A 23,077-nucleotide genomic window follows, 5' to 3' on the forward strand; every position below is an offset into this window, starting at 1 on the left:
TTCCGCAAAAGCGAGGAGGGTGGGGGCTGGGCAGCCAGGAAATAGAGGAGAAGCAATTTAAGTAAAGGGATAAGAGGAGAGGGAATGACCAACTGCAGACCCACGCCTGAGTCTTGCGCACGCCTGCTGCGTCAGCACTGGGTCTCCCGGGGGCAAAGGCAGGGACAGGATTTTTAAAATTGTGGTTTCTGGATCTAGCTCGCTTAACTTCGACTCAGGGCGTCCAGAGAAGAGTGTAACCTGACAGGGCCCGTTCCACAGGAGTTCAAAGCTAAAATGCAGAAATCAGCTCAGAATGACCCCGTGTAAGAACAGACATGGAGCCAGCGGGCTAAGCAGCCCCCGGGACACCGCAACTCAGGCGAGGGCCAAGTCCTGGCTGTCACACTTCCGACCCTGCGTCTGGGAAAGCGGGAAGATGGTCCAGGACTCGGGCCCCTGTCCCCCGTATGGGAGACCACCACGGGGGCCCAGGCTCCTGGCTCAGCTTGCCCAGCCCCCACCACGGCAGCCTTTGGGGGACGTGAACAAGGACATGAAGACGGACTTCTACTCCCTCTCGCCGTGACTCTGCCTTTCAAATAATCAATGACCATCTTACCACGAAGCAGCGAACACCACTCACCAGTGTTCCCAGAGGAGCCGACCACACACACTCCTTGGGAGCAACCCCGGGTCTTAGTAACTGCGATTAAACGGTATCCACGCTGCAGGTACCAGAGAGACTTCCACCAGCGGTGTCACACCCACTTTCAGTCCAGGGCAGTTCCTGCATCGCCCTCCGCTCGTCACCCAGGCCCGGAGGCCAGGAAGTGCCACCCAACCAGGAGACAAGAAAACCCAGAGAGCAAGCTTCCTGGGCCATCGGCGGCTCCCAGGCCAGCCAACAGCATGGCTCCTGCTCACCTGGACAATAACCCTAACTGCTTTACTTCCCCAGAGGTTCTAGAATATTCCCTATGTCGATGTTGATTTTTTTTTTTAAATGAAGATGACACCAAATAACACCTTTCTCATTCCAAAGTGCGTTACAGCAAATCAGATGTGGGGCAGACTGGCCATGCCACTCCTGGCTTTTTTCTGTTTCAATCTTTTTTTGTTTTCTAAGTTCTTAGGACAATCAACTCGTTTTAGGTGCACTCTCGCCGAGAGGCAGAAGAAGGCAGCTGAACGCCAAAGTCCTGAGTCTGGCCTGGTGTCGGGAGGGCCCCACAGGTACTTACCACGGCAAGATTTTCACTTCAATTAAACGATGGGTTGAAATAGCTAATCTTTTTTTTTTATTTTAAAAAAAGCCACAATTAATCCTCCGCCTTGCGGCGCCGGCACACCGGGTTCTAGTCCCAGTCGGGGCGCTGGATTCTGTCCCGGTTGCCCCTCTTCCAGGCCAGCTCTCTGCTGTGGCCAGGGAGTGCAGTGGAGGATGGCCCAAGTGCTTGGGCCCTGCACCCCATGGGAAACCAGGAGAAGCACCTGGCTCCTGCCATCGGATCGGCGCAGTGCGCCGGCAGCAGCGCACCGGCCGCAGCGGCCATTGGAGGGCGAACCAACAGCAAAGGAAGACCTTTCTCTCTGTCTCTCTCTCTCACTGTCCACTCTGCCTGTCAAAAAAAAATAAATAAAATAAAAAAATAAAAAAATTTTAAAAAGCCACAATTTAAATTTTAAATAAAGAGCAAACTCGAAATAAAACCATCACGCAAGCCTTTTAAAAATACCTGTTTCTCTTACGGAACACACTCGATTTTCCTGTAAGAACTAACTGCATCTCACGGCAGCAGCATCTGTACTTCCCCCCCGGCTTCACCTGCTTGCAGACTCCCAGAGCAGGAGGTCCTCGAACCCCCAGGGATCCTTCCAGAAACAGCCTCCCTCCACGGAGCCCCCTCCTCTGCTCTGAGCCAGCTGAGGGCCACGCCCCCTGCCTTCCCCCAGGGGAGTGCACCAGGACAGTCTGCTTCCCACCCTGCTTGGGCTGGAACAGGACAGGGGACGATCGCCCAGGGCCAGCAGCAGGAAGCAGAGCCGAGCGGCACAGCCACACCCACCGCCTTCCTCCTCCCTAAACCACGGCCCCGGTGTGGATTCGCCCAGCAACACGTGTCAGGCCTGCACAAGGGGTTAACTGCCATTCTCAAGTTCAACAGCAAGTTAAACCACAAACTTCATCAGAATCAGATTCAGAAATGAGACCCACAGATGCTACCGCAGAAATCCACGTACAGACATGGTGTCCAGCTTCAGAGAAACCGGCCAAGCCCCCGAGTGGTGGCAGGAACTGGTGCTGTACCTGGGGAGCGTGCAGAACGGGAGCTCGTGGGGGCTCGGGGCCGGGCCTCCTGGGTTCCTTGCCTGGTGCTACCACGCACTTGGAGACTTCCTTAAGCTTCGGGCTCCTCCTCTGCAGAAGGGCAATGAGGAGGGGTCCCGCCCCAAGCAGGGACCCTGTGCTGAGTCCAGCACACGCAGTCATGTGCTCAGGGGACATCACCAAGCCCTACCCGAACCTCTGGCCGGCCTGTTGCCCCTGCAGGAGTACGGCTTGCGTGCTACCTCGGCCGCCTGGCATGGCACGCCCTGCGGCTGGCTTCCCCCAGCCACGCTCACTCTCAGCAAGATCTGTCCACAGACTTCCTAGGATGGTCGTCCGCCACCCAGGAGAAGGGCACTGGAGCAGACCTCCATCGCTCGCTGTACGGCAGGAGACAGGAGGCTACCGGGGCTCTGCAGGTGGGGCGGGGCTACAGACAACACCTGCAGGCAGAACAGGCAATCACACCCCGAGCCCAACAGGTGTTCACCCAGGGCGAGGCAGGCCCACAGACCTCACGGGACACCACGTGTGCAGGGGGAAAGTGGACAGCACACCACGGGACAGACACCATGTGTGCACGGCTGGTCAAACTCTTGCCCTTGTCCTTCTGCACACCAACGGTGAGGGTGGCCCGGCTGTAGATCCAGCACAGCGCCTGGCACATGCGCTACCGGGTGGGGAGTCAGCTAAGGGCCCCCAGCAGCCAAATAAATGGAACCAAAGACTTAGATTGAGCTCTGGCCTTCACATCTCTACACCAAAGCACACGCTCCTTCAAAGAAAAAAATCCCAATAATCAACAAAATACACCCTGGCAATTTTCAATATCTCCTACTGACGACATATGAGGGGCCTTCAAAAAGTCTGTGGAAGAGGACTAAAAAGGTCAGTTTACTTTCTTGAAAGATTTTTGGGGATCCAGGCCAACAAGGCATCTTCCGAAAGCCCATGAAAACGTGCATCATGGAAAGACGCGGTGGCTTTCCGACTGTTCCTGCACCGAGACAGACTCGTGCAATCCTAGTTTCCAAACACTTTTAGAAGGACCCTCACACTGATTCCACAGACCCCTTCCACCCACGCTTCATCGTCCGGGCCGCACACTGCCGTGAAGCGACCTGGCCCCATGGAAGCCGCGAGCACGCACACAGACGCTGCCCACACCTGGAGGTCAAGTACCTGGTAGGGACCCCTCTCTCTAACCGCGTTCTGTCCCTCGCAAAGGGCCAGGGATGCGGCATTATGGCTCTGAATCTCTTCAACATGCGGCTCTAGTGCCAGGTACCCCGAGGCTCACATACGTGATCACATGCAGAGAGAGCATCTACAGGTCCAAAGACCTCGGTCAGGACCAACACAGCCTGGTTTCAGCAGGAGGACGCACACCGCACGCTCATCCCGACCGTTCAGCTGTCCTCACTCCAGACCTCCTGGGGGAGTATTCTTTTCACTGACTTGGGAGCAGAGGAAGGGGCAGCTGTCACCGGGCTGCCGGCAGGGCTCGCCCTGGACCACGGGGCTGGGGAGCCGGAGCCAGCCGGATGCACCTGTCGCTCGAGGAAGTAGGATAAGAGACCTTCCTGGGACGCCTCACACCTGGCCACCAGGTGTATCAGGTCCCGCTCGGGAGGGCTGGGCTTTGCAGAGACCCTTTAAAGTGCTACCAAGTTTATCCACTTTCTTTGAGCACCAACAGCGTGCAGACTCCACTGGGCCTGCAAACAGGCTGAGGAGGGGAGCGTGTACGGAGACTGAGAGCCCTGAGACGTGTGCCTACTCTAGCTCTACGCGTCCATTCCAAGAGGAGAGGCCGAGGGCAGGAAAGGACTGGTGATCTCGGAGTGGCGGCTTCCCTCTGGGCCTGTGTGGTATCCACTGCGACACCGCGCCCGCCGTCTTCCCACAGACAACGGAGACCGGGGCTTCCAGACACACTTCTGGGACGGTGGATAAACACCGAGCGATGGCTGTCCAGTGACGACCCCAACCGAGACCAGGGACACGGCGGCATTCTTCCCGGGGTGGACAAACGCATGGACCACTTGCACCCAGCGCAGACACAGCCACCAAAGCTCATACAGTCATTAGCACGAAACACAGAGACAGCTTCACTTACATGGTTAATGAAGAGACTCTTGCGTTTTTCTCTCACTGTGGAAACAAAAGATGCGACAGAAACGTTATACGCCTGCACGCCAGCCCCGGGCAGGGTGCTGAGCACCGGGCCTCGGGTGGTGGTCCCCCCTCCCACCAGCCAGCACCCCCACCTCGGCACAGCAGCTGGAGCGATCACGTGCGACACAGTCCCACCGGCCGCGTGCGCCTTACCAGGCCTGTGTGCGCGCGACGCTCACGAGGACTATCGAGAAGCAGTACTGCTGGTTTCTAACCCACCCAGCCCTGTGAGTGAAAACTGAACAGGTGGAGTGCTACGACAGGGGGCGGGTGCGACTGAGCTGGGTCCCATCTGCCATGGAAACCGCTCTGCACGCCGGGTGCTGCTGAGCAGGCCAGCTCCTGCCCAGGAGACCCCGGGAGCACCCTGCAGCACCCCCGCCCTCAGCCAGGCTGACCAACCTCACAAAAACCAGCCCCGCTCTGCCTACCCCGAAGGCCTCTCGGCCTGCCGTCTGCCCAGCGGGCCCCGCTCTCAGTGTTGGTCAGAACGGGAGCTCGCAGGCCCAGAGACGTGGACGGGAGACCGGGAGTCCAGAGGAGGCTGTAGGAACTCAGCGTCACTGAAATCCACATGTCTGCCCCAACAGACTCACTTCCGTGGGTGCAGACCAGCGCAGCTTACTGAGCTGATCCTCCCGGGTGTGCAGGAGGCGCCCTCCCAGGTCCCGGGAGCCCGGCGTCCCCGTGGGCGCGACTCCGGGAACCGTCCCCCACGCCCCACGCCCCACCGACCGCCTGCAGTCAGTTCCCAGGTTCACAGGGAAGACCTCTCTGTCCACAGGAGCCCCGCCCTCTCTGGTCTCAAAGACGTTCGAGACACAAAAGCAACACAGCCTGATACCGCTGGGCCCGTCGGAGTGAGGGACAGATGGACGCCTCTGTGGGCCCTGTCCCCGGCCAGGGAGCCGGCACCCCTGGAGTGTGAGCGTGTGGCAGCCACAAAGCACGGCCGGCCACGCACACACCGAGGACGCCACAGGGCCACTCCCGACCTAGCTCTGGGTGAGCATCTGCAGGCGAGCCGCACGGAGAAAAACGAGGGTCCGGCCAGAAGCTCCTGGCACATGTGTACAGGTGTGCACAAGTGTGTGGGGGCGGGTGCACACACACAGCTTTACCTTCATTCAACACCAACATCCTAGGTGTGTGGCCGGGGCGGGGTAAGAGAATGCTTCCGCGGTTGCCCCCCGCTGGCTACAGGGCTGGACACAGAGCCCAGGCTGACGGGGTCCCCACACGCTCGGGACCGACACTCAGCCCCTCCAGAGAAGCCCGGCCGCAGGTCCGTGTAGCAGAGAGGCCCCAGGCCGGCTGACAAGGTCACCCCAAGGCCCGGCGCCGGCTCTGCCTCCCACAGGGAGAAGGCACCCACGCCTCGAGAAAACCAAGATTTCCTCCCAACTCGGGGGAGGGGTTCCAGCACAGAACCTGCCGGAGCTCTGGCTGAAATCCTGCCCGAGAAGGCTTCAAGGCCAGGAGGGCATTCCCACAGCACCGGCTCTTCTCGGTCTCCACCTGCCAGGATCCACGGGAGGGACCAAGCAGGCCATTTCCATAGCCCCAACAGGCTCCAACCGGGGCGGGGCAGGGGGGGGAACTCAGGACCTAAATCTATCAGCCTTGTAGGCAGTCACTGATCTGTTAAAACATCACCCACACAAGGTCCTCTCTCGGAACAGCTCGGCCTGTGCAGTGTGACGGCAGCCCCGAGCGGGCGCGTCACTCTGCGGCACTGACAGGTGACGTCCTGGAGGGCAGGCGCCGTGTGGACAGGTCACCCCGGGCAGCGCTGCCGCTGGCGTCCCTTCTGAGCCCCAGACAGATGCAGGAAGAGTTCCTGAGGTCCACGTTCGGACGGGGTCGCCCCTTCCCCTGGCCACTCTGCCTGGGTGAGGGCACACCCCAGCCATGCCTGGGCTGCTTCTCTCCTGGGAACCTGAGGCGGAGACACACACGTGCGTGATGCTGTCCTGGCTGTACTGGGCGGGCACAGATCTGGCCGCATCCCCACCGTGCGGGACGCAGCGCGGGGGCCACCTGCCAGGCAGGCCCTTGGCTGCCGCCTGGGAACGTGCACTTTGAGACTTCCGGTCTCCCAGCTGACGAGAGCGGCTCTCGGGGCCCCAACAGTGCACGCGGCCATTCACCAGCTCGGAAGTGATACGCCGACTCATGCCTAACATTATTTTAAACCTCAGTCTTTTGGGTCACCAACAACACATCAAATGTGTGGTGTTCCCAGAGTCCCTACACAACCGACTGCACCAGCCGCTGGCGTTTGTAGTGTGCAGGGGAATGGGCAGTGCACTGACGTGGATGTGAGCCTTGTCTTCCCGCGGAGGAGAGCCGCTTCCCTTCACGCAGTCCATGCTCCCTGGCTGGGAGGCTTCGGAACCAGCTACGGCGGGGGCCCACGGGGACTTCAGCAGTAACTGCTGGAGGCTTCACAGAGCGGCAGCCAATGTCTTCACTGGATACAGCGGGCAGTGGGGCACACAGGGTGTTGCAGTTGATTTCTCAACAATGTTGCTGTGGATTCCTTTCTGAGAGGAGCAGCATGGTGGGGGCAAGAGGCGCGGAGTCACCACACAGACCCCGGGAGTCGGGTGAAAGCAGGCTTGAGGCCAGCAGCTGGCAGACTCGTTTATTTCAGTTGGTACAACATCTTATATAGCCAAGACCAGCCAATCTGGTCAAGGGGCGGTCTATGCCCCAACCAATCACAGTCTGTTGCCAGGCAGTTTCCAAATCCATCCAATCACAGCCTGCCAGGCAGTTTCCAATCCATCCAATCACAGCTTGTTGCCAGGCAGGCTCCGTTGCCAGGTGGGTTTCAAAGCCATTCCTGAGTAACTGATGCTCGCTTGCCAGTGGCCACCTTGGCATGTCCTTCTCATTCCACCACAACAGGGCAGGGTTCGCAAACCAGAGGGAGACCCCCGCGAGCCGTGGATCCTTGGCTCCCTGCTCCCGCTGCCGGGGGTGGGCTGGCCGGCCACAGAGGCAGGCGGCCTCCACTCCTCCAGCGCCAGCTGGGGAATTCCGTGTGGAGACGGGCACGGACTGCTGAGAAGGCAGGGCCCACAGAGAGCACAGAAATCAGGCTCACAAGCAGACGTCATGTTTCCCTTTCTCCTTCCCTGTGGGTGGCACAGACTGGGCTCTGAACAATCCAAGTCCAATTCCCGTTTTTCTTTGACTGAAGAGAGCACCCGGGATTCCCAGCAGCTTCAGTAATTCCACGGATTCACAGCGCTGAGTCCCTGGGCAGCCCCGCCTTGCGGAGCTCAGAACTCTGAGTGCGCGCCCCACGCTCCCACGCCCGGCTCCGGCTTCCTGGTGGGGTCGCTCCCCGGGCGCCCTGCCGTGCGCAGGAAAGGAGCTGAGTTGTCCCGGGCCTGTGTTTATTTCTAAAGCCCGGCACAGGGGAACAGGACGTCCTGTGCACCCAGAAGGAAACCTAGACGTGCAAGGTGCACTAAGAACACAGCCAGGGGAAGGGAGGGGTGCCAAGACGCCGGGGCGGGGGCAGACACAGGCAGGAGAGGAGAATGCAGGGGGAGAACGGGAGGCGGAGGCAGGGAGAGGCTCCCACGGAGGACTGGTGCAGAGCCAGCCGGCCGCCGCGGAGGCTTCCTGTCTCCCGGGCAGAAGGGCTCCTTCCGGAGCAAGGGAACTGTGTAAGTGGGATCTCCTACAGCTTCTCTCCTGATACAGAAGCAGTGACTGTCTACTGTAGAAAGTTTGGACGGCACAGCGCCATAGGAGAAAGAAAACGCAACCACAAAAAAGTAAAACTTGGAAGATATAGAGACAGACACAGATCTATCTCTATCGCTCTATCGCTCTATCGACATAATCCATCCACTGAGAGGCAGCCACTACCACTATATGGCGCGGATCCTTCTCGGCTCCTCTCCGTGTATCCGCACACGGCTTTGATGTGCACTTCTGCGGGTGGATGTATGTGCACCAGACGTGTGGACATATACACGGACGTGTCCACTTTCCTGCAACGTGCTGGCATTTTCACTGGTCATACAGTAATTCTCCAGCATGTAACAGTGCTGATCCTTCGCTGTGTATATCACAGAATTCGTCCTACTTGATAATTCTGTTTTTAAGCCATCTCCTCCGCTTCCCCACTCGGAGATTACGTATGCATTAATACTGTTTCTAGATGCCAATCCACAATCAATCCCCTCTAAGTCTAAGCTGGCCCGTGGCGGAAGCGATGCTGCCATTTGATGTTTTAGGTGACAAAGTGCTGTCCGTGCTGCTGTACGCTGTGTGTGTTAATATGGGCGCTGGTTCAAACCTTGTCTCCTGAGCTCCTCCAAGGTGTGTGCAAGGGACTGTCACTGGGGGGCCTCACACCCCACACCCACCCATCAGTACCCAGGAGAGACAGACCAGAGGGCCTGGGCACAGCAGGGTGCTGCCGCCCGGCCCTCCTGGCTGGCCTGCCACATGGGAGGACACCAGACCCAGGACAACTACTCAAGAGCCCCACCCGCGTGCTGCCCGGGGACTGCCCCCAGGGCTCTGGTGTGCGGCATGCTCAGTCTGCCAGTGTCTCACAGGCGAGGCCCTGAGGTCAGGAAGGTGACCGTGACCGGGAGCACGTGCCCGGGGGCAGCGAGGGGCCCACAGCCCGGTGCTCTGAGTGCCGAGGGCTGAGATCTTCATCCCCGTAGTCTTCAGGTCACGCTCGCCTGAGTCAGACCACGGATGAAGTGCACCTGCCTCACTAGTCGCGAGGCCGGCGGCTGTAGGAAACAGGAAGCACGGGAGGTGGGTGGTGAGTCTGCAGGAGGTGCCGCCTGAAGGTAAGACTGCTACCAACAGGCCACACAGCACCAACGGCAGAGGCAGAATGGGGCCTGGGTGGGGGTGAGGGTAAGGGTGAGGGCGAGGGCGAGGGCGAGGGCGAGGGTGGCCGTCCAGCCCAGCCCGGGAGACCCACCGCCCCTCACCTCTGCTCTGGGCCTGCACTCCCTGAGCAAGCCCCCAACTGCTGCGTCTCAGCACAGCACAGCCGAGGAGACGGGACCCAGGGGTCTAACGGATTCCATCTGAGTTCGTGACGGGGAAGCTCTCTCCAGCCTGGAGGGCCCACCCTGGAGAGGGGCACTGCTCCCAGGCAGGGAAGACCCCAGGCCTCCGAGGGCGACTCCCAGTGCCTGGCCTGGCCCAGCCCCTACACCTGCGGCTCTGGAGAGAGCTGCCCGGGGGTAGGACGAGCCTGTCAAGTCGGGCCTGGAAGCTGAAGTCTAACTTGCCTGGCCTCCCGCATCCCGGCAGCCAGGCAGAGTGGGAGGCGGTGCCGCTGCCACCAGCCAGGGCACGCCTGCCCGGACCTGCCTGCCTCCCTCTGTGCTCCTGAGTTTCTCCTATCCATGAACCACTGGGCGGGGACAGACTGCGACATGAGGAAGACAGCCCCTACCCTCCAGCAACACACCGGTGGGTGCACAGAGACAAACCGTGAGGAGTCGCCTCCACAACACAGGGATAGGCAGCCTGTGCCTGAGTTCAAGGCACACGGCGACCCTGCGTGGCACGGAGAAAGGAGCCAGACGCGGCAGGTCGCTGACGGCCTACTGCACAGACGCCACAGCGGGGGCCAGTGCCCGTCACACGCAGGAGCGGCAAAGGGACCTGCACACAGGGTGGGGTGTGGGGAGGCAGGTGAGGGGGGCTGGGAGAGGGCCATGGCCCCCAGCCCGGGGAGGGGCCCAGCTGGGTGCTGGAGGCGGGCGGCGGGGAGGGACTGGATGGAGGCCAGTCACTAATCACGGGACTCCGGGGTGACAGCCCAGGCCTAGAGAACAAGGGGTTCACCCGAGAGAAAGCAGGAAGGAGACGCGCAAAGTGTACGAGGTGAGCTGGGGGCGTGTGGGCCTCCAGACAGGACACTTGCATCTTTCAGTGCCAGGAGGTAGGTAGCTCCTCCTGGTCAGGGGTCCCGGATAACAGGTCTTAGGGGAGTTCCCAGGGTCAGCACTGAGGGGCCCAGGACGTACCTCCCAGCTAAGGCAAACAGACCCCAGGGGACAGCATCCTCTGCTTGAGGCCAAGCCCCCTCCCGCCCAGACACGAGGGCGCAGGGTGCTCCAGGAGGCTGCAGAACAAAGACGCATCACCTGCATCCACTTCTCCCAGAGTGTGGTGGGCGTGGGGGGTGCTGGGGGCTGCCGGCCTTCACCCCCTCGCTACCGCCCAGGGCTGGAGACGAAGAGAAGGCAGGGCAGCTCTGTGGTTCTCCCCTGGGGGCGATCCTGTCGTGGGGTGACCCCAGGCTGGGCCTGAGCAGGCATGGCCACGGTGCTCAGAGAGACACTGGGACGGGCTGAGGTGGGACACGGGCTCCCAGCATCTTCCCCCCTCACGCTGCCGGCGCTGGTGGCCCAAGTTAAGGCCACCTGTGGCCCAGGGCCTGCCCCGACCAAGACAGACACCTGCCAGGTCGGCCAGCAGAGAGCCAGCAGTCACGGTGTCGGTGTCGGGACGACCGCAGGAACCCGCAGCACAGCCTATGTGGGGCAAGGAGGGTTCCCGCTGGCCCCATCTATGGATGGCGGGCAGGACCTGGAGCACAGCTCTCCAGAGGTCAGGCACAAGGCAGCCGCCTGAAGACAGGGACAAGAGGAGCCAGGCCTGGGCAGACAGTGTGGGCGGGACGCTGGTGCTGACAGTGAGCTGCACCCAGCCACAAGGGCCAAAGCGGCCAGGTGTGCACCCCGCTGTGTCCCAGGGTCACAGGGGCCAGGTGTGCATCCCGCTGTGTCCCAGGGTCACAGGGGCCAGGTGTGCACCCCGCTGTGTCCCAGGGTCACAGGGTCACAGGGGCCAGGTGTGCATCCCGCTGTGTCCCAGGGTCACAGGGGCCAGGTGTGCATCCCGCTGTGTCCCAGGGTCACAGGGGCCAGGTGTGTACCCCGCTGTGTCCCGGGGTCACAGGGGCCAGGTGTGCATCCCGCTGTGTCCCAGGGTCACAGGGGCCAGGTGTGCATCCGCTGTGTCCCAGGGTCACAGGGACCAGGTGTGCATCCGCTGTGTCCCAGGGTCACAGGGGCCCGGTGTGCATCCGCTGTGTCCCAGGGTCACAGGGGCCAGGTGTGCATCCGCTGTGTCCCAGGGTCACAGGGGCCAGGTGTGCACCCCGCTGTGTCCCAGGGGTCGCAGACGGGCACTCAGGCTGTTCTGGCAGAAGTTAGGACTGAACCAACCGGCTGGTCTGACACTGTCGGTATGTTCACAGCGAGAGTGTGCAGCGTTTTCTCAAACGAGCTCCAGGCTCAAGAGATGCTGCAAGATGCTGAGAGACCACTCCCCCCAGGCCCCCGGGCACCGGCTGAGATCAAGGACCACTCCCCCCAGCCCCCGGGCACCGGCTGAGATCAGGGCCCACTCCCCCCAGCCCCTGGGCACCGGCTAAGATCAGGGGCCCACTTCCCCCAGGCCCCCGGGCACCGGCTAAGATCAGGGGCCCACTTCCCCCAGGCCCCCGGGCACCGGCTGAGATCCAGGGCCCACTTCCCCCAGGCCCCCGGGCACTGGCTGAGATCCGGGGCCTACTTCCCCCAGGCCCCTGGGCACCGGCTGAGATCAGGGGCCCACTCGCCCAGGCCCCCGGGCACCGGCTGAGATCAGGGGCCCACTCCCTCCAGGCCCCCGGGCACCGGCTGAGATCAGGGGCCCACTCCCCCCAGGCCCCCGGGCACTGGCTGAGATCAGGGGCCCACTTCCCCCAGGCCCCCGAGCACCAGTTGAGATCCAGGGCCCACTCCCCCCAGGCCCACGGGCACTGGCTGAGATCCGGGGGCCCACTCCCCCCAGGCCCCCAGGCACTGGCTGAGATCCGGGGCCTACTTCCCCAGGCCCCCGGGCACTGGCTGAGATCGGGGCCTACTTCCCCAGGCCCCCAGGCACTGGCTGAGATCAGGGGCCTACTTCCCCAGGCCCCCGGGCACTGGCTGAGATCAGAGCCGTTATCAGAGGTAATGAAGTGTCCGTGACTCCCAGGACGGCAGACACGAGCGGCAGCTCCTGCCGATGCTTCCACCGCTCACTGCAGACCTTCCCTGTGTGGGGCCTTGGCAAGCCCCCGGGAAGCCCTGGAAGACTGGCGGGCAGCTGGGGAAAGGGCCATCCCACGACCAGGGCACAGGGAGGTGGGAGAAAGAACTGGAGAATGGGGCTGAGGTAGGGATGGGGGGCAGGCACCAGGCACCGCCGTGAGGGCCAGGATCCCCTGATGCCGGCTGAAAGGAGAGCTCCTCTCACCGTGCCAACGGGCCACGCTGGCCGGGAACAAAACCAGGATCGCGAACAGGATGGGCGCGAACACGTGCCAACAACAGCGTTTCTCAAAGAACCGTGCTTCTGCTTCTGAATTGTAGGGGCCGTTTTCACTTGGGCATCAAGCCACTCGTGGGACAAGCAGCTGCACTTCCTTTAATTATCTCAAGGGACTCTTGGGAAACAGCGACTTGCGCCCCCTGCACACAGAGTTTCATTTCTGTCCAACTTCTTTTCTAAGCCTAGACATCTCTAAAACCCACACTCACTGTAAGAAAGACACCCGCAGCTTGGCAGCTTCCTCCTAGTGCTAAGGAACAAGCTCGCCTATGGTCGCAGACAATTAAACAGATAGCAGAAAACGATGGCGCGAGGGTCGGGCCAGGGCGGTGAGGTAGTCCCTCTCTCACCCACTTCCTGTGCCCCTCGGAGGAGCCCTGGCCCCTTCCTTGTTCAACGGCTCCTGCACGGTAAAGTCTGCAGCGCACCCCTCTTGTGCCGGAGAAAGCAGAGAAAGCAGCCCCTCTGGCTTTGGATAAAACGCCTCTAACTCAGCCCCCAGGTGGGCTGGGGGCAGGCACCCCGGGTCACTCAGTTTTGCTGCGGGTCCTAGTCTCCATCTGAACAATGAGGAAAACAGCTCCCGGCCCTCCTGTCCAACCCTCAGGGCTGGGGAAGGAAGCAGCCAGGGACAGGGTGCAGGTGGGGTCTACAGAGGACAGAGCTGCAGAGACCGGAGAGCCACAAGGCTATGGCCCAAGCAGCAGCTGCCCAACACGGAGGGCAGCGCCCGGGGTGCAGGAAGCTCCGGGCCCTCAGCCAACACGGAGCTCGTGTGCAAGTCAGAGACACGGCAAGCAGACAGAGCTACCAGCTGTACCTATTCTAAAACCTGCTTCATTTGATGATGTGGAAAGTCGTGTTTCCTTAGATGGGGCTGGCCCAGGGGAAGACTGGAAGTGGAAGCAAGGGGAGTCTTAGGACGCACGGAAGAGTGGGTGGGGCTGGAGCCGGGGCGTGTGTGGGCGGTGGTGCCGTGGGAGACCCCCGTGGGAGACCCCCGTGGGAGGGGGCAAGCAGAAGCAGCAGACACAGCCACAGCCACAGAGGAACACCGAGCAGTCATTCCCCCTCCTCAGGTTTTTCTCCAGTGAGACAGGCAAGACCCCAGGGCCAGGGCCAGACCTAGCACCTAAGGAGGAACTGAGTCACACCCTCGGACGCCCCGAGGGCCCCGAGAGAGGGGTGATGGGGAAGCAGGTGGCACCCCAGGCAGCTTCCGCAGCAATCCTGTCTGAAGACACCTGGCACCCACCCAGAGGCTCCACTGCGAGTTCATGAGCATCTGTCTTTCTAGAACATTCTCCAGGACGTCAGCCCGGGCCCCAGGTTCACAGCAAGCAAGGACCAAGCCTGCCGTGAGCTAGCCTTGAAACCTGTTTTCACTGCACTTCCTGGAGTGGCCTGTTGTGCCTCCCAGGCCTCCCAGGCCCGAGCGAGCGCGAGCGCGAGCCCGAGCCCGAGCCCGAGCCCGAGCCCCCGAGCCCGAGCCCGAGCCCCCGAGCCCCTGAGCCCCCGACCTCACGGAAACTGTCCTTCCCTGTGGCTGCCTTACCTTCTAACGGCACCCTGCTTCTCCAAGGAAAAACATGGTTTTTGTTTGATGCCTACGCTGATTTATTCTTACTACTGGAGACTATTTTTTTTTTTCATAAATGCATTCAAATCTTACAAATCAAACCAATGGCCTGCTTAGTTAGAGATCACCAGTATTACACCCGCATTAATACCTTGCCAAAACTGCCACACAAGCATTACTGGAGAGTTACTGTCTTCACAGTGTCTGCTTATTCTGTAGTCAAGTTAGCACCGTAACCGTCTCTACGTCAGGGCTTAGCAATCTTCCAAGACAGAGGGAATCGTGTAGGACCTTGGCAGTGGTCAAAGACCTTCCGGGCAATCTGCCAAGGCTGGGCAAACACTTCCTGCCACGCTGTGTGCTCACTCATTTCTAAGTTTTATCTTCCGCCTCCTTTGCAGCCCAGGGAGCAGGGAGATAAATCAGAGGCTGGAATGAGAGGGAAACCCTGGGGACAAGTCCTACACACCCCGGGAGCCGACCACAAAGATCCCGGGTCCGGAAGAACAAACTGGTCATTGTGTTTGGCAAAAAGAAACCACCTGTGCCTAGGGTGGGGGCTGGACTCAGCTCCCAGACGATCCAGACAGTTCATGGTGCTTTTTAAATTTAAGGAATGCATTTTGATTTCTTCAGCATACTGTCTAACCTTCTGACCTTAGGAGGATTTGTGCAAGTGTCAACTCTTGAGGGAAGACCTCCGACCCTCAGGTAGAACCCCTGCCACAGAAGGGATGCGTTTGTCAGTGGGCTGACTGGCGACACCAGGAAATGACTGCGACCCAGCTCACCGGGCACCACTGCTCTCAGCACACCTGCAGGGGGCTCTAGCTCACCTGGAAAGCCAAGCCCAGTGACCCAGTTAGCAACAAGCCCTTCTCTTTTCCTTTCAAAGAAGCGTAAATAAGGCAGGGACGTACCGTCGGTCTGCGATTTACTGAGGAATATTGTGCTGGCCCGAGGATGGTCTGAAGGGTTGAATTCCATGTTCAAATCTTTAAAGAGAGAGAAAGAAACGACATGAATACCGTTTGATAACACGACTGATCTCAGCCCCTCCAGCCTGCAGCTGCTTCCACACTGAAGGCCCCGGGAGCAGACAGCTGCTGTGCGGATGGATTCTCTTGGTTTAACTGGGGGCACTGGCTTGAAATCTGAAAACGCCGCACCCGAAACCCACACATCTGGCTGGAGAGCCATGCACCCGGAACGTCTGTCACAGCGTGCTCTGCACAAAGCGACAGGGCAGCGCCATCACCGGCCACAGGGGGGCGCTGTGTGACGCCTCCGGACTCCAAGGACGCAGGCGGTGTTTCCTTAGACAGGGGATCATCTCCACAACCAGCACCCTCGTCACAAACCAGCACCCTGGTCACAAACCAGCACCCTCATCTCCACTGAACCGCGGGGCTCATGTTCTGACGACGCAAGACTGACCTTTAAGCAAAGCCTGAAAAACGGCTGTTAGAGGCCTCATCTGGTCCATGGATGTGTTTTGTTTGATCCACATTCTTTTAAAAGCCAACAGACAAGGTCTCTCCCTCCCTCTCTCTCTCCTCCTCCCTCTCTCCCTCCCTCTCCCTCTCTCTCACACACACACACGCACACACGCACACACACATCACTATTTCCCAGCTTGAGAAATCAGCAGATCATCTGGCAACACAGCCCCTTCGAGCGGACACAGGCCCCAGGTTCCCCTCCCCCCAGCCCTCTTGGCCAGGAGAGACAGAGAGAAAGGTCTTCCATCTGATGGGTCACTCCCCAAATGGCCGCAACAGCCAGAGCTGGGCTCATCCGAAGCCAGGAGCCAGAAGCTTCTTCTGTGTCCCCCAAATGGGTGCAGAGGTCCAAAGACTCGGGTAATCTTCCACTGCTCTCCCAGGTAGAGACCTGAACCAGAAGAGGAGCAGCGGGGACAGGACTAGGGCCCAAATGAGAACTGAGAGTCACAGGTGCAGGCTTAGCCTACTACACCACAGTGCTGGCCCCTGCTTAGTAATTTATTTGAAAGGCAGAGTTGCAGAGAGAGAGGAAGGGAGAGAGAGAGAGAAGAGAGAGAGCAAGAGATTTTCCCTCCACTGCTTCTCTCCCCAAATGGCCTCAACAGCCAGGGCTGGGCCAGGCTAAAGCCAGGAGCCAGGAGCTTCATCTGGTCTCCCACTTGAGTGCAGCTTGGCCATCCTCCACTGCTTTCCCAGGCACATGAGCAGGGAGCTGCCTAGGAAGTGGAGCAGCCGGGACTCAAACCAGTGCCCATGTGGGATGCCGTTGCTGCAGAAGGCAACGTAACTCTCTGTGCCACAACACCGGTCCCCTGTGCAAAAACATTAACATTTTAAAAACCTTACAAGTGTTTAAAAATTGAGAGTGTGTATAGAATTACTTGCAGGCTGAGTGTGTAAGCTGTGTATGAAACATAACCAGATTTCCTGTTAGGGCTTGGCCCCACCCCCAAGGCATCTCAGGTGTATGCAACTATGCCACATAGAGTCCCCGCCCAGGGGACACGGGATTCTCAATTTTGTATCTAGGCGACGAAATGCTACCCTACCATTACAAACCATGTGAGACCACAGCCACCGCCATGGACACAGACGCGTGTCCATCTTCAGGTGAGGAGGGCGGTGTGGTCAGCATTTTGAGGGAAACACAGACAGGCACAGAAAACAGAAAAGCTGCACGGATATGCACGGATATGTGGTCGTCTTGTAGCACAACACAGTGAGCTGGTTTTTGCATTTCTGTGTTTTCTCAGTCGAGTGCCCTTCCGTGGGTTTGCTTTTTCAACTCCCATCATTTACAGATCCCTCTCTAGGACACAACCTGTGCAGGCCGATTTGGCCGTAACTGCTCTCCCTGCCACAGATGCTCCCAGGATGCCCGAGGCCCTCGTGCCGCGGCTGCAGGCCTCCCCCACCCCCACCAATCACCAAGGTGCGCCTGGTCCCAGGCAGGGCCCCGCTGTACCACTCATACTCAGGTCGTGGGAACCGTGGGCCAGGAGCCCTCGCGCGCTGCCAGCAGCCAGCATCTGTCTCCCCCTCCTTCTGCTCTCAGCAGGCCCAGAGGGCAAGGGTGGGGCACCTGCTTGGTGTCCCGTGGACAAGCCAGGCAGCAGGCACGCCTCCCACTCCTCCCTGCGGAAGGTGCACGCTAAGTGCAGAGGGAAGGCATCCCAGCTCTGACCAGTGCTCAGCGTGTCCCAGGCAGCCTCCGGACGGGTGATGGGCAGGCGTGCAAATCCCACAGCGTTCAAGGAAGACTTCAAGACCACGCCCTTCCACCACACCCATCGATGAGGGCAGTGAGGCAACACAGGGCAAGTGTCCAGCTGGCGGATGACAGACCCGGGACAGAACTCCAGGCTCTGGCTGGGATTCCTGGGTCCAGAGCTTCTCCCGCTATCCCTACCGGGCCAGCCACCACCTCAGGACTGGAACGGACTGAACACAGGCCCTCCACGCTGGGTCTTCCCTGACACCAACACCACTGAATAAACCAGCCGAACGCCAGGGAACGCCAGGGGCCGGGGGTGCGGCAGCGTTGTCACTGCTGTGTCAAAGGAACACAGCGGACTGGTGACACCACCACCACCGGCGGCTGTGATGGCACCCTGAGCGCTGGCCGCAGCAGGCGAGTCCCGTTACTGCTGAACATCGACAGGGCGGGGGCGCGTGAACAAGACACACAGCAGGGAAAGAGCCCACGGCTGCCAGTTGGGGATGAGTGGGGTGAGGCGGGGCAGACGCCTAGGCTGCCGGGGGCAGCTGTACTGCTCCAGCCAAGCGCCCTGGGAGAACCCAGGAGCTGGGAAGTCAGGCCAGGAAGGGTTTCTGAGACAGAGGCGTCAGAACACCAAAGCCACGACGGTTTAAGATGTTTAAAAGGAGCTAGTGGGGGCCGGCGCCGCGGCTCACTAGGCTAATCCTCCGCCTTGCGGTGCCGGCACACCGGGTTCTAGTCCCGGTCGGGGCGCCGGATTCTGTCCCGATTGCCCCTCTTCCAGGCCAGCTCTCTGCTGTGGCCCGGGAGTGCAGTGGAGGATGGCCCAAGTGCTTGGGCCCTGCACCCCATGGGAGACCAGGAGGAAGCACCTGGCTCCTGCCATCGGATCAGCGTGGTGCGCCGGCTGCAGCATGCCAGCCGCGGCGGCCATTGGAGGGTGAACCAATGGCAAAGGAAGACCTTTCTCTCTGTCTCTCTCTCTCTCTCTCACTATCCACTCTGTCAAAAAAAAAAAAAAAAAAAAAGGAGCGAGTGGGGCCGGGGAGCCGCAGAGTGGGAAGTGGCCACACAGGATTCGTGAGAATCCCCACTTCACGGCCAGGGCCCTGGGACACCGGCGTAGTGACACGGCCGCACACACTAACAAAGACGGCTCTGGGCGCACACCGGGGTGGGGGGGGGGAATGAACCCAAGGAGGCCGGGACTGGAAGGCAGGCTGTCGGGGGCTGTGGTCGCAGGCCGGGTGGGAAGGAACCGATCAGTGGGCGGTGCATCCGGGGAGTGGGTGCACCGAGATGACGGTGCCGATGACAGGCACGGCCAGCACGTGGCAGGCTGAGAAGAGGCCGGGCAAACCCTTGCCAGGCTGGGCCCTCCTGTGGGAACAGGAACACCGGGTTCTCAAAGCTGGGCCAAAGGCCTCACCTGGCTCATCTCCCCCACGCCCCGGGACGTGCTCCTGCAGCCTCCACACAACACCTGCTCCCATGCCACACTAGCGGTGACCCAGCCAGGGCAGCACTTCCCGGGGGCACCTAAGCCCCAAAGCCAGCCGGTCCCAGCCGCCCTGGAGCAGGAAGAAGCCTGCCTTTCGACTGCCCTCCTTCTGGGAGCCCGTCCTCGTTGTGTGCTTACATCCGGGTCTTAGCGAAGGAGCTTTTTCGTGTTTTTTTTTTTTTTTTTTTCTCTCCCAGCTAAGGATGTGATGCCAGACGCAATCATCAGACTTTTTTTTTTCCAAACCATTTTAAATCTTTTCTACAGTCCTGCTTGAAACGTGCCCTCCGAGGTGCCCCCACGGTGAGCTCCTGACCCTTCCTCCCCTTCCTAGCTGGGCGCTGCCAGGGTTTTGTTCCGGATCACTCACTCACCCACAGCCACGCTCTGGGTCCAACCCCGACACTCCTGACGCTGCTGTCTCTGTGTGCGGCAGGCAGAGCCCGCTTCCCACCGGGAGCACGGCCACGTTCTCACGCCCAGCCTCTCGAACACAAAGTTCCAGCAGGACCGCCCCAGGAAAAGACGTCCCTTAAAGCCCCAAAGATCAGGCCGACGACGGCGGTGCCAGCGGCAAGTCCTCACTTCCAACATCAGAGATCTCCAGCCGATCGACAGCTTTGGCTTCCACAGTGTCTCTGCAGACTGGCTTTCCTGCGTGTTTTCCCGAAACTCATCTCACCCAGGCAGGGTGCAGCTAAGTACGCGGGGACTCTGGAGACGCCTGTCACTGCTGCCTCCCCACCCCCGCGCCGTGACCCGGGAGGGGGCCTCACAGGCTGGTTCTGGCTGGCCGCTCTCTCAATCCATCCTCATGCCCTCTGGCCTGAAAAGGCCCCTCCCCCACACCTGGAGAACCTGCATCGGGAAGCACAGCTGGCAATAAAGGGCCCTACAGGACGGTGCCTGGCCCTCTGCCTTCTGAGTTAGTCTGTGCAGTTAACACGCAGAACAGAGGCCTGCACTGGGGCGCAGTGGGTACAGCAGCCCCCTGCCATGCCAGCATCCAATACAGGCACTGGTTCAAGTCCCCGCTGTTCCACTTCGATCCAGTTCCCTGCTAATGGCCTGAGAAAAGCAGCAGAGGCTAACCCAAGTGTCTGGACCCCTGCCACCCACATGGGAGGTGACCCAGCCGAAGCGCCTGGCTTCAGCCCGGCCCCTGCAGCCTTGGGGAGCACACCAGCGATGTGTGTCTTTCTGACCTTCAAAATAAAAAAATAAATCTTTAAAAAAATATACGCAAGATTAAAAGTCATCCTGGGTCCTCACAGTCCGATTCCCCCTGGTCTTCTGGTTTCCAGGGATTCTCACCAAACCCCTCCACATCCATGGAGACCCCTTCCGATTACAGAGGTGGGGTAGAGGCGAAGGGGCGGGGCCGCCAGCTCTCCCCCTCTCCTGCCTCCCTGCCTCCCAGAGAGTCCCACGGGAGCAGACGCGGCTCTTCACCCTCCTCCGGGTAAACCTCATTGAGCTGCTACTTCCTGTGCTGACCACAATCTGAACTTGTCCTTCCCAGAGTGACCGCTCCGTCTCCCGGGCCTGGCCCACTCGGCCCCCCTACCCCGTGTCTCCCCACACACGTGTCTCTGGGCACACGCACCTGCACACATGCCTCTGCGCGTACGCAGTTTGCAGTCTGTGCCTGTACGCAGGCAAATCTGTGTACATGGTCTGCACACACGTCTCCAGGCACAAAGATGTCACTTAACCAGGAAACAGCCCATTGTCCAAATGTCTGGTAATAAGGGACTAAGTAATTAGACGGCAAATTTACTCCATGGAAAATGATTCAGCTGTCAATCACTTTTCTGAGCAGTTAACGCATTTGTAATTGGAGCCACAGTCCTGCTGGTCGCGCTCAGTACAAGGGAGGAGAGCACATTTCACGTGCAGTGCCCCTCACACGAATATGTAACACAGGTTCCGAGGGCGTGGGTTTGATTGTTTTTGTGGTGGTGGTTTTATCCTCTTGATTTTTTAAAAAGATTCACCTATCTATTTGAAAGGCAGAGTTACAGAGAGGCAGAGGCAGACAGAGAGAGAGGTCTTCCATCCACTGGTTCACTCCCCAGATGGCCGCAATGACTAGAGCTGGGCCTATCCGAAGCCAGGAGCCAGGAGCTTCTTCTGGGTCACCCATGCTAGTGCAGGGGCCCAGGCACTTGGGCCATCTTCCGCTGTTTTCCCAGGCCAAAGCAGGGAGCTGGGTGGGAAGTGGAGCAGCTGGGACTTGAACCGGCGCTCACAGGGGATGCCAGCTACAGTGTCGGCCCCAGGTGGTTTTATCTTAAACAAATCCAGCGTTTAAGCATACGAAAAATGCCACACATAAATGTGCACAGTGGCTCTCTGTGGTATCAGGCAAACACGGGAGCGCCTTTCCTTTTCTCTACTTTCCAATTTTTCCTAACAGACGTATTTCACACTCAAAATGAGAGAACGATGTAGCCGCCTTTCCTGTTTGAGCGCTAGAACGCCAACACCGCGGATTTCTACGTGTTTGTGTTAAATTTCCAGCCCCACAGAAAAGAAATGGATTCTGAGGTGGGGGCACCTCGGCAGCCCCCCGGGGGAAGGAAGAGGCCGGATGGAAAGGAAGACAAACATTCACGTGACTAACACCAGTTACCACTCACCTACCTCTGAACAGCAGCATTTCAAAGACCCGCAGGGTTGTGCTTGATTTAAGAGGTCAAACTCAGGATCACTGATCTGATAAGAACTACGGCATCTCAATTTTATTTCTCCTTCCTGTAGCTTTGATGATTTGAAAATGCACGCCCAGGGGCTGGCATTGTGGCACAGCAGTGAAGCCACTGCCTGAGACACCGGCACCCATCTGGTCACCGGCTCCATTTCCCATCCGGCTCCCAGCTAAGCCTGGGAAAAGCAGCAGAAGATGGCCCAAGGGCTTGGGCCCTGCACCCACATGGGAGACCATGATGACGCTCCTGGCTGGACTGGCCCAGCACTGGCCATTTGCAGCCATCTGAAGAATGAACCAGAGGATGGACGATTTCTCTCTCTCTTTCTCTCTCTGCAATTTCCACTTTCAAAAAAAATGAACGACATTTAAAAAAAAAAAAACGCATTCATAAGACCAACAGTCCCAGTTACTGAACCAGCTAATAACTGCAGAAATCGCTGCACCCACTTGGGCCCACACGTGGGGAGGCCATGCAAACACTGCCACGGTGGCCCTCCCACCGCCACGGCCAGCACCTGCCTCCCCAACAGCAACGTCACAGGGGCCAGTGTCACAGGGGCTGCCCTCCCCCCCACTGGCCCGCTGCACACATTCACCCATGGAGGCATAAGAAGAAAATCATTCAAGGACAAAATGTTAATCTGATCTTGGCTCACGTCAATTTGAATCACTAAGGAACAACAAGGAAAGAATGTCTTATTAACCACCTCCCTCCCCTCCAGAGTTGACATCAAAGTCTCAGTGACAGAGGTCACTGCCACCCTGGTCTCCGTGGGACAGAAGCAGGCGCTGCAGAGGGCAGCTTCTCCCTGCCAGGCTGGTCCCTGGGGTCAGGCTGCAGTGTGGGGCGTGAAAGCAAGAGCCCCAGCTTGCCCCAGCTACAGGCCCAGCTCCGGGCTGAGTGGGGACCATGAGTCTCCTGAAACCGGCCCACCACTGTTGAGTGCCACGGGAGGGCCTGCGAAAGAGGCAGCGACCAAAGCTTGCTTGGAAAAGTACTCTGGTTTCCTGTTGGGCACGGCCTCTTCCTATCAAACACGTCTGTTCGTCCCTGATTTCAGGTCACGTTAGGAAGAAATGGAAAGTTACTGCTTGCTCAGGCCTGAAGCACTGGTGACATTTACACCTTCCCAAGTGCACGCACGAGCGAGCTCCGGGTCCAGCAGCCACCGCAGCTGGCCCCGGGCAGCCGCTCAGCCGTGA

General features: G+C 59.6%; 1 protein-coding gene across 6 annotated transcripts in view; it reads right to left on the reverse strand.

The window, feature by feature from the left end:
* Window positions 1–23,077, reverse strand: part of CCNY (cyclin Y) — a 138,672-nt gene that overhangs the window by 21,371 nt on the left and 94,224 nt on the right. For all 6 annotated transcript variants that reach the window (XM_008274717.4, XM_051833483.2, XM_017350698.2 and 3 more), the window contains 2 exons: window positions 15,356–15,430; window positions 4,431–4,465 (listed from right to left, as the gene is read on the reverse strand). In XM_008274717.4, the coding sequence (XP_008272939.1) occupies window positions 4,431–4,465; window positions 15,356–15,422 (102 nt within the window). In that variant the 5' untranslated portion in view covers window positions 15,423–15,430. The remainder of the gene's footprint in view (window positions 1–4,430; window positions 4,466–15,355; window positions 15,431–23,077) is intronic.

Source organism: Oryctolagus cuniculus, chromosome 13 (genome assembly GCF_964237555.1).
Source record: "Oryctolagus cuniculus chromosome 13, mOryCun1.1, whole genome shotgun sequence".
In the NCBI taxonomy this organism is placed as follows: Eukaryota; Metazoa; Chordata; class Mammalia; order Lagomorpha; family Leporidae; genus Oryctolagus; species Oryctolagus cuniculus.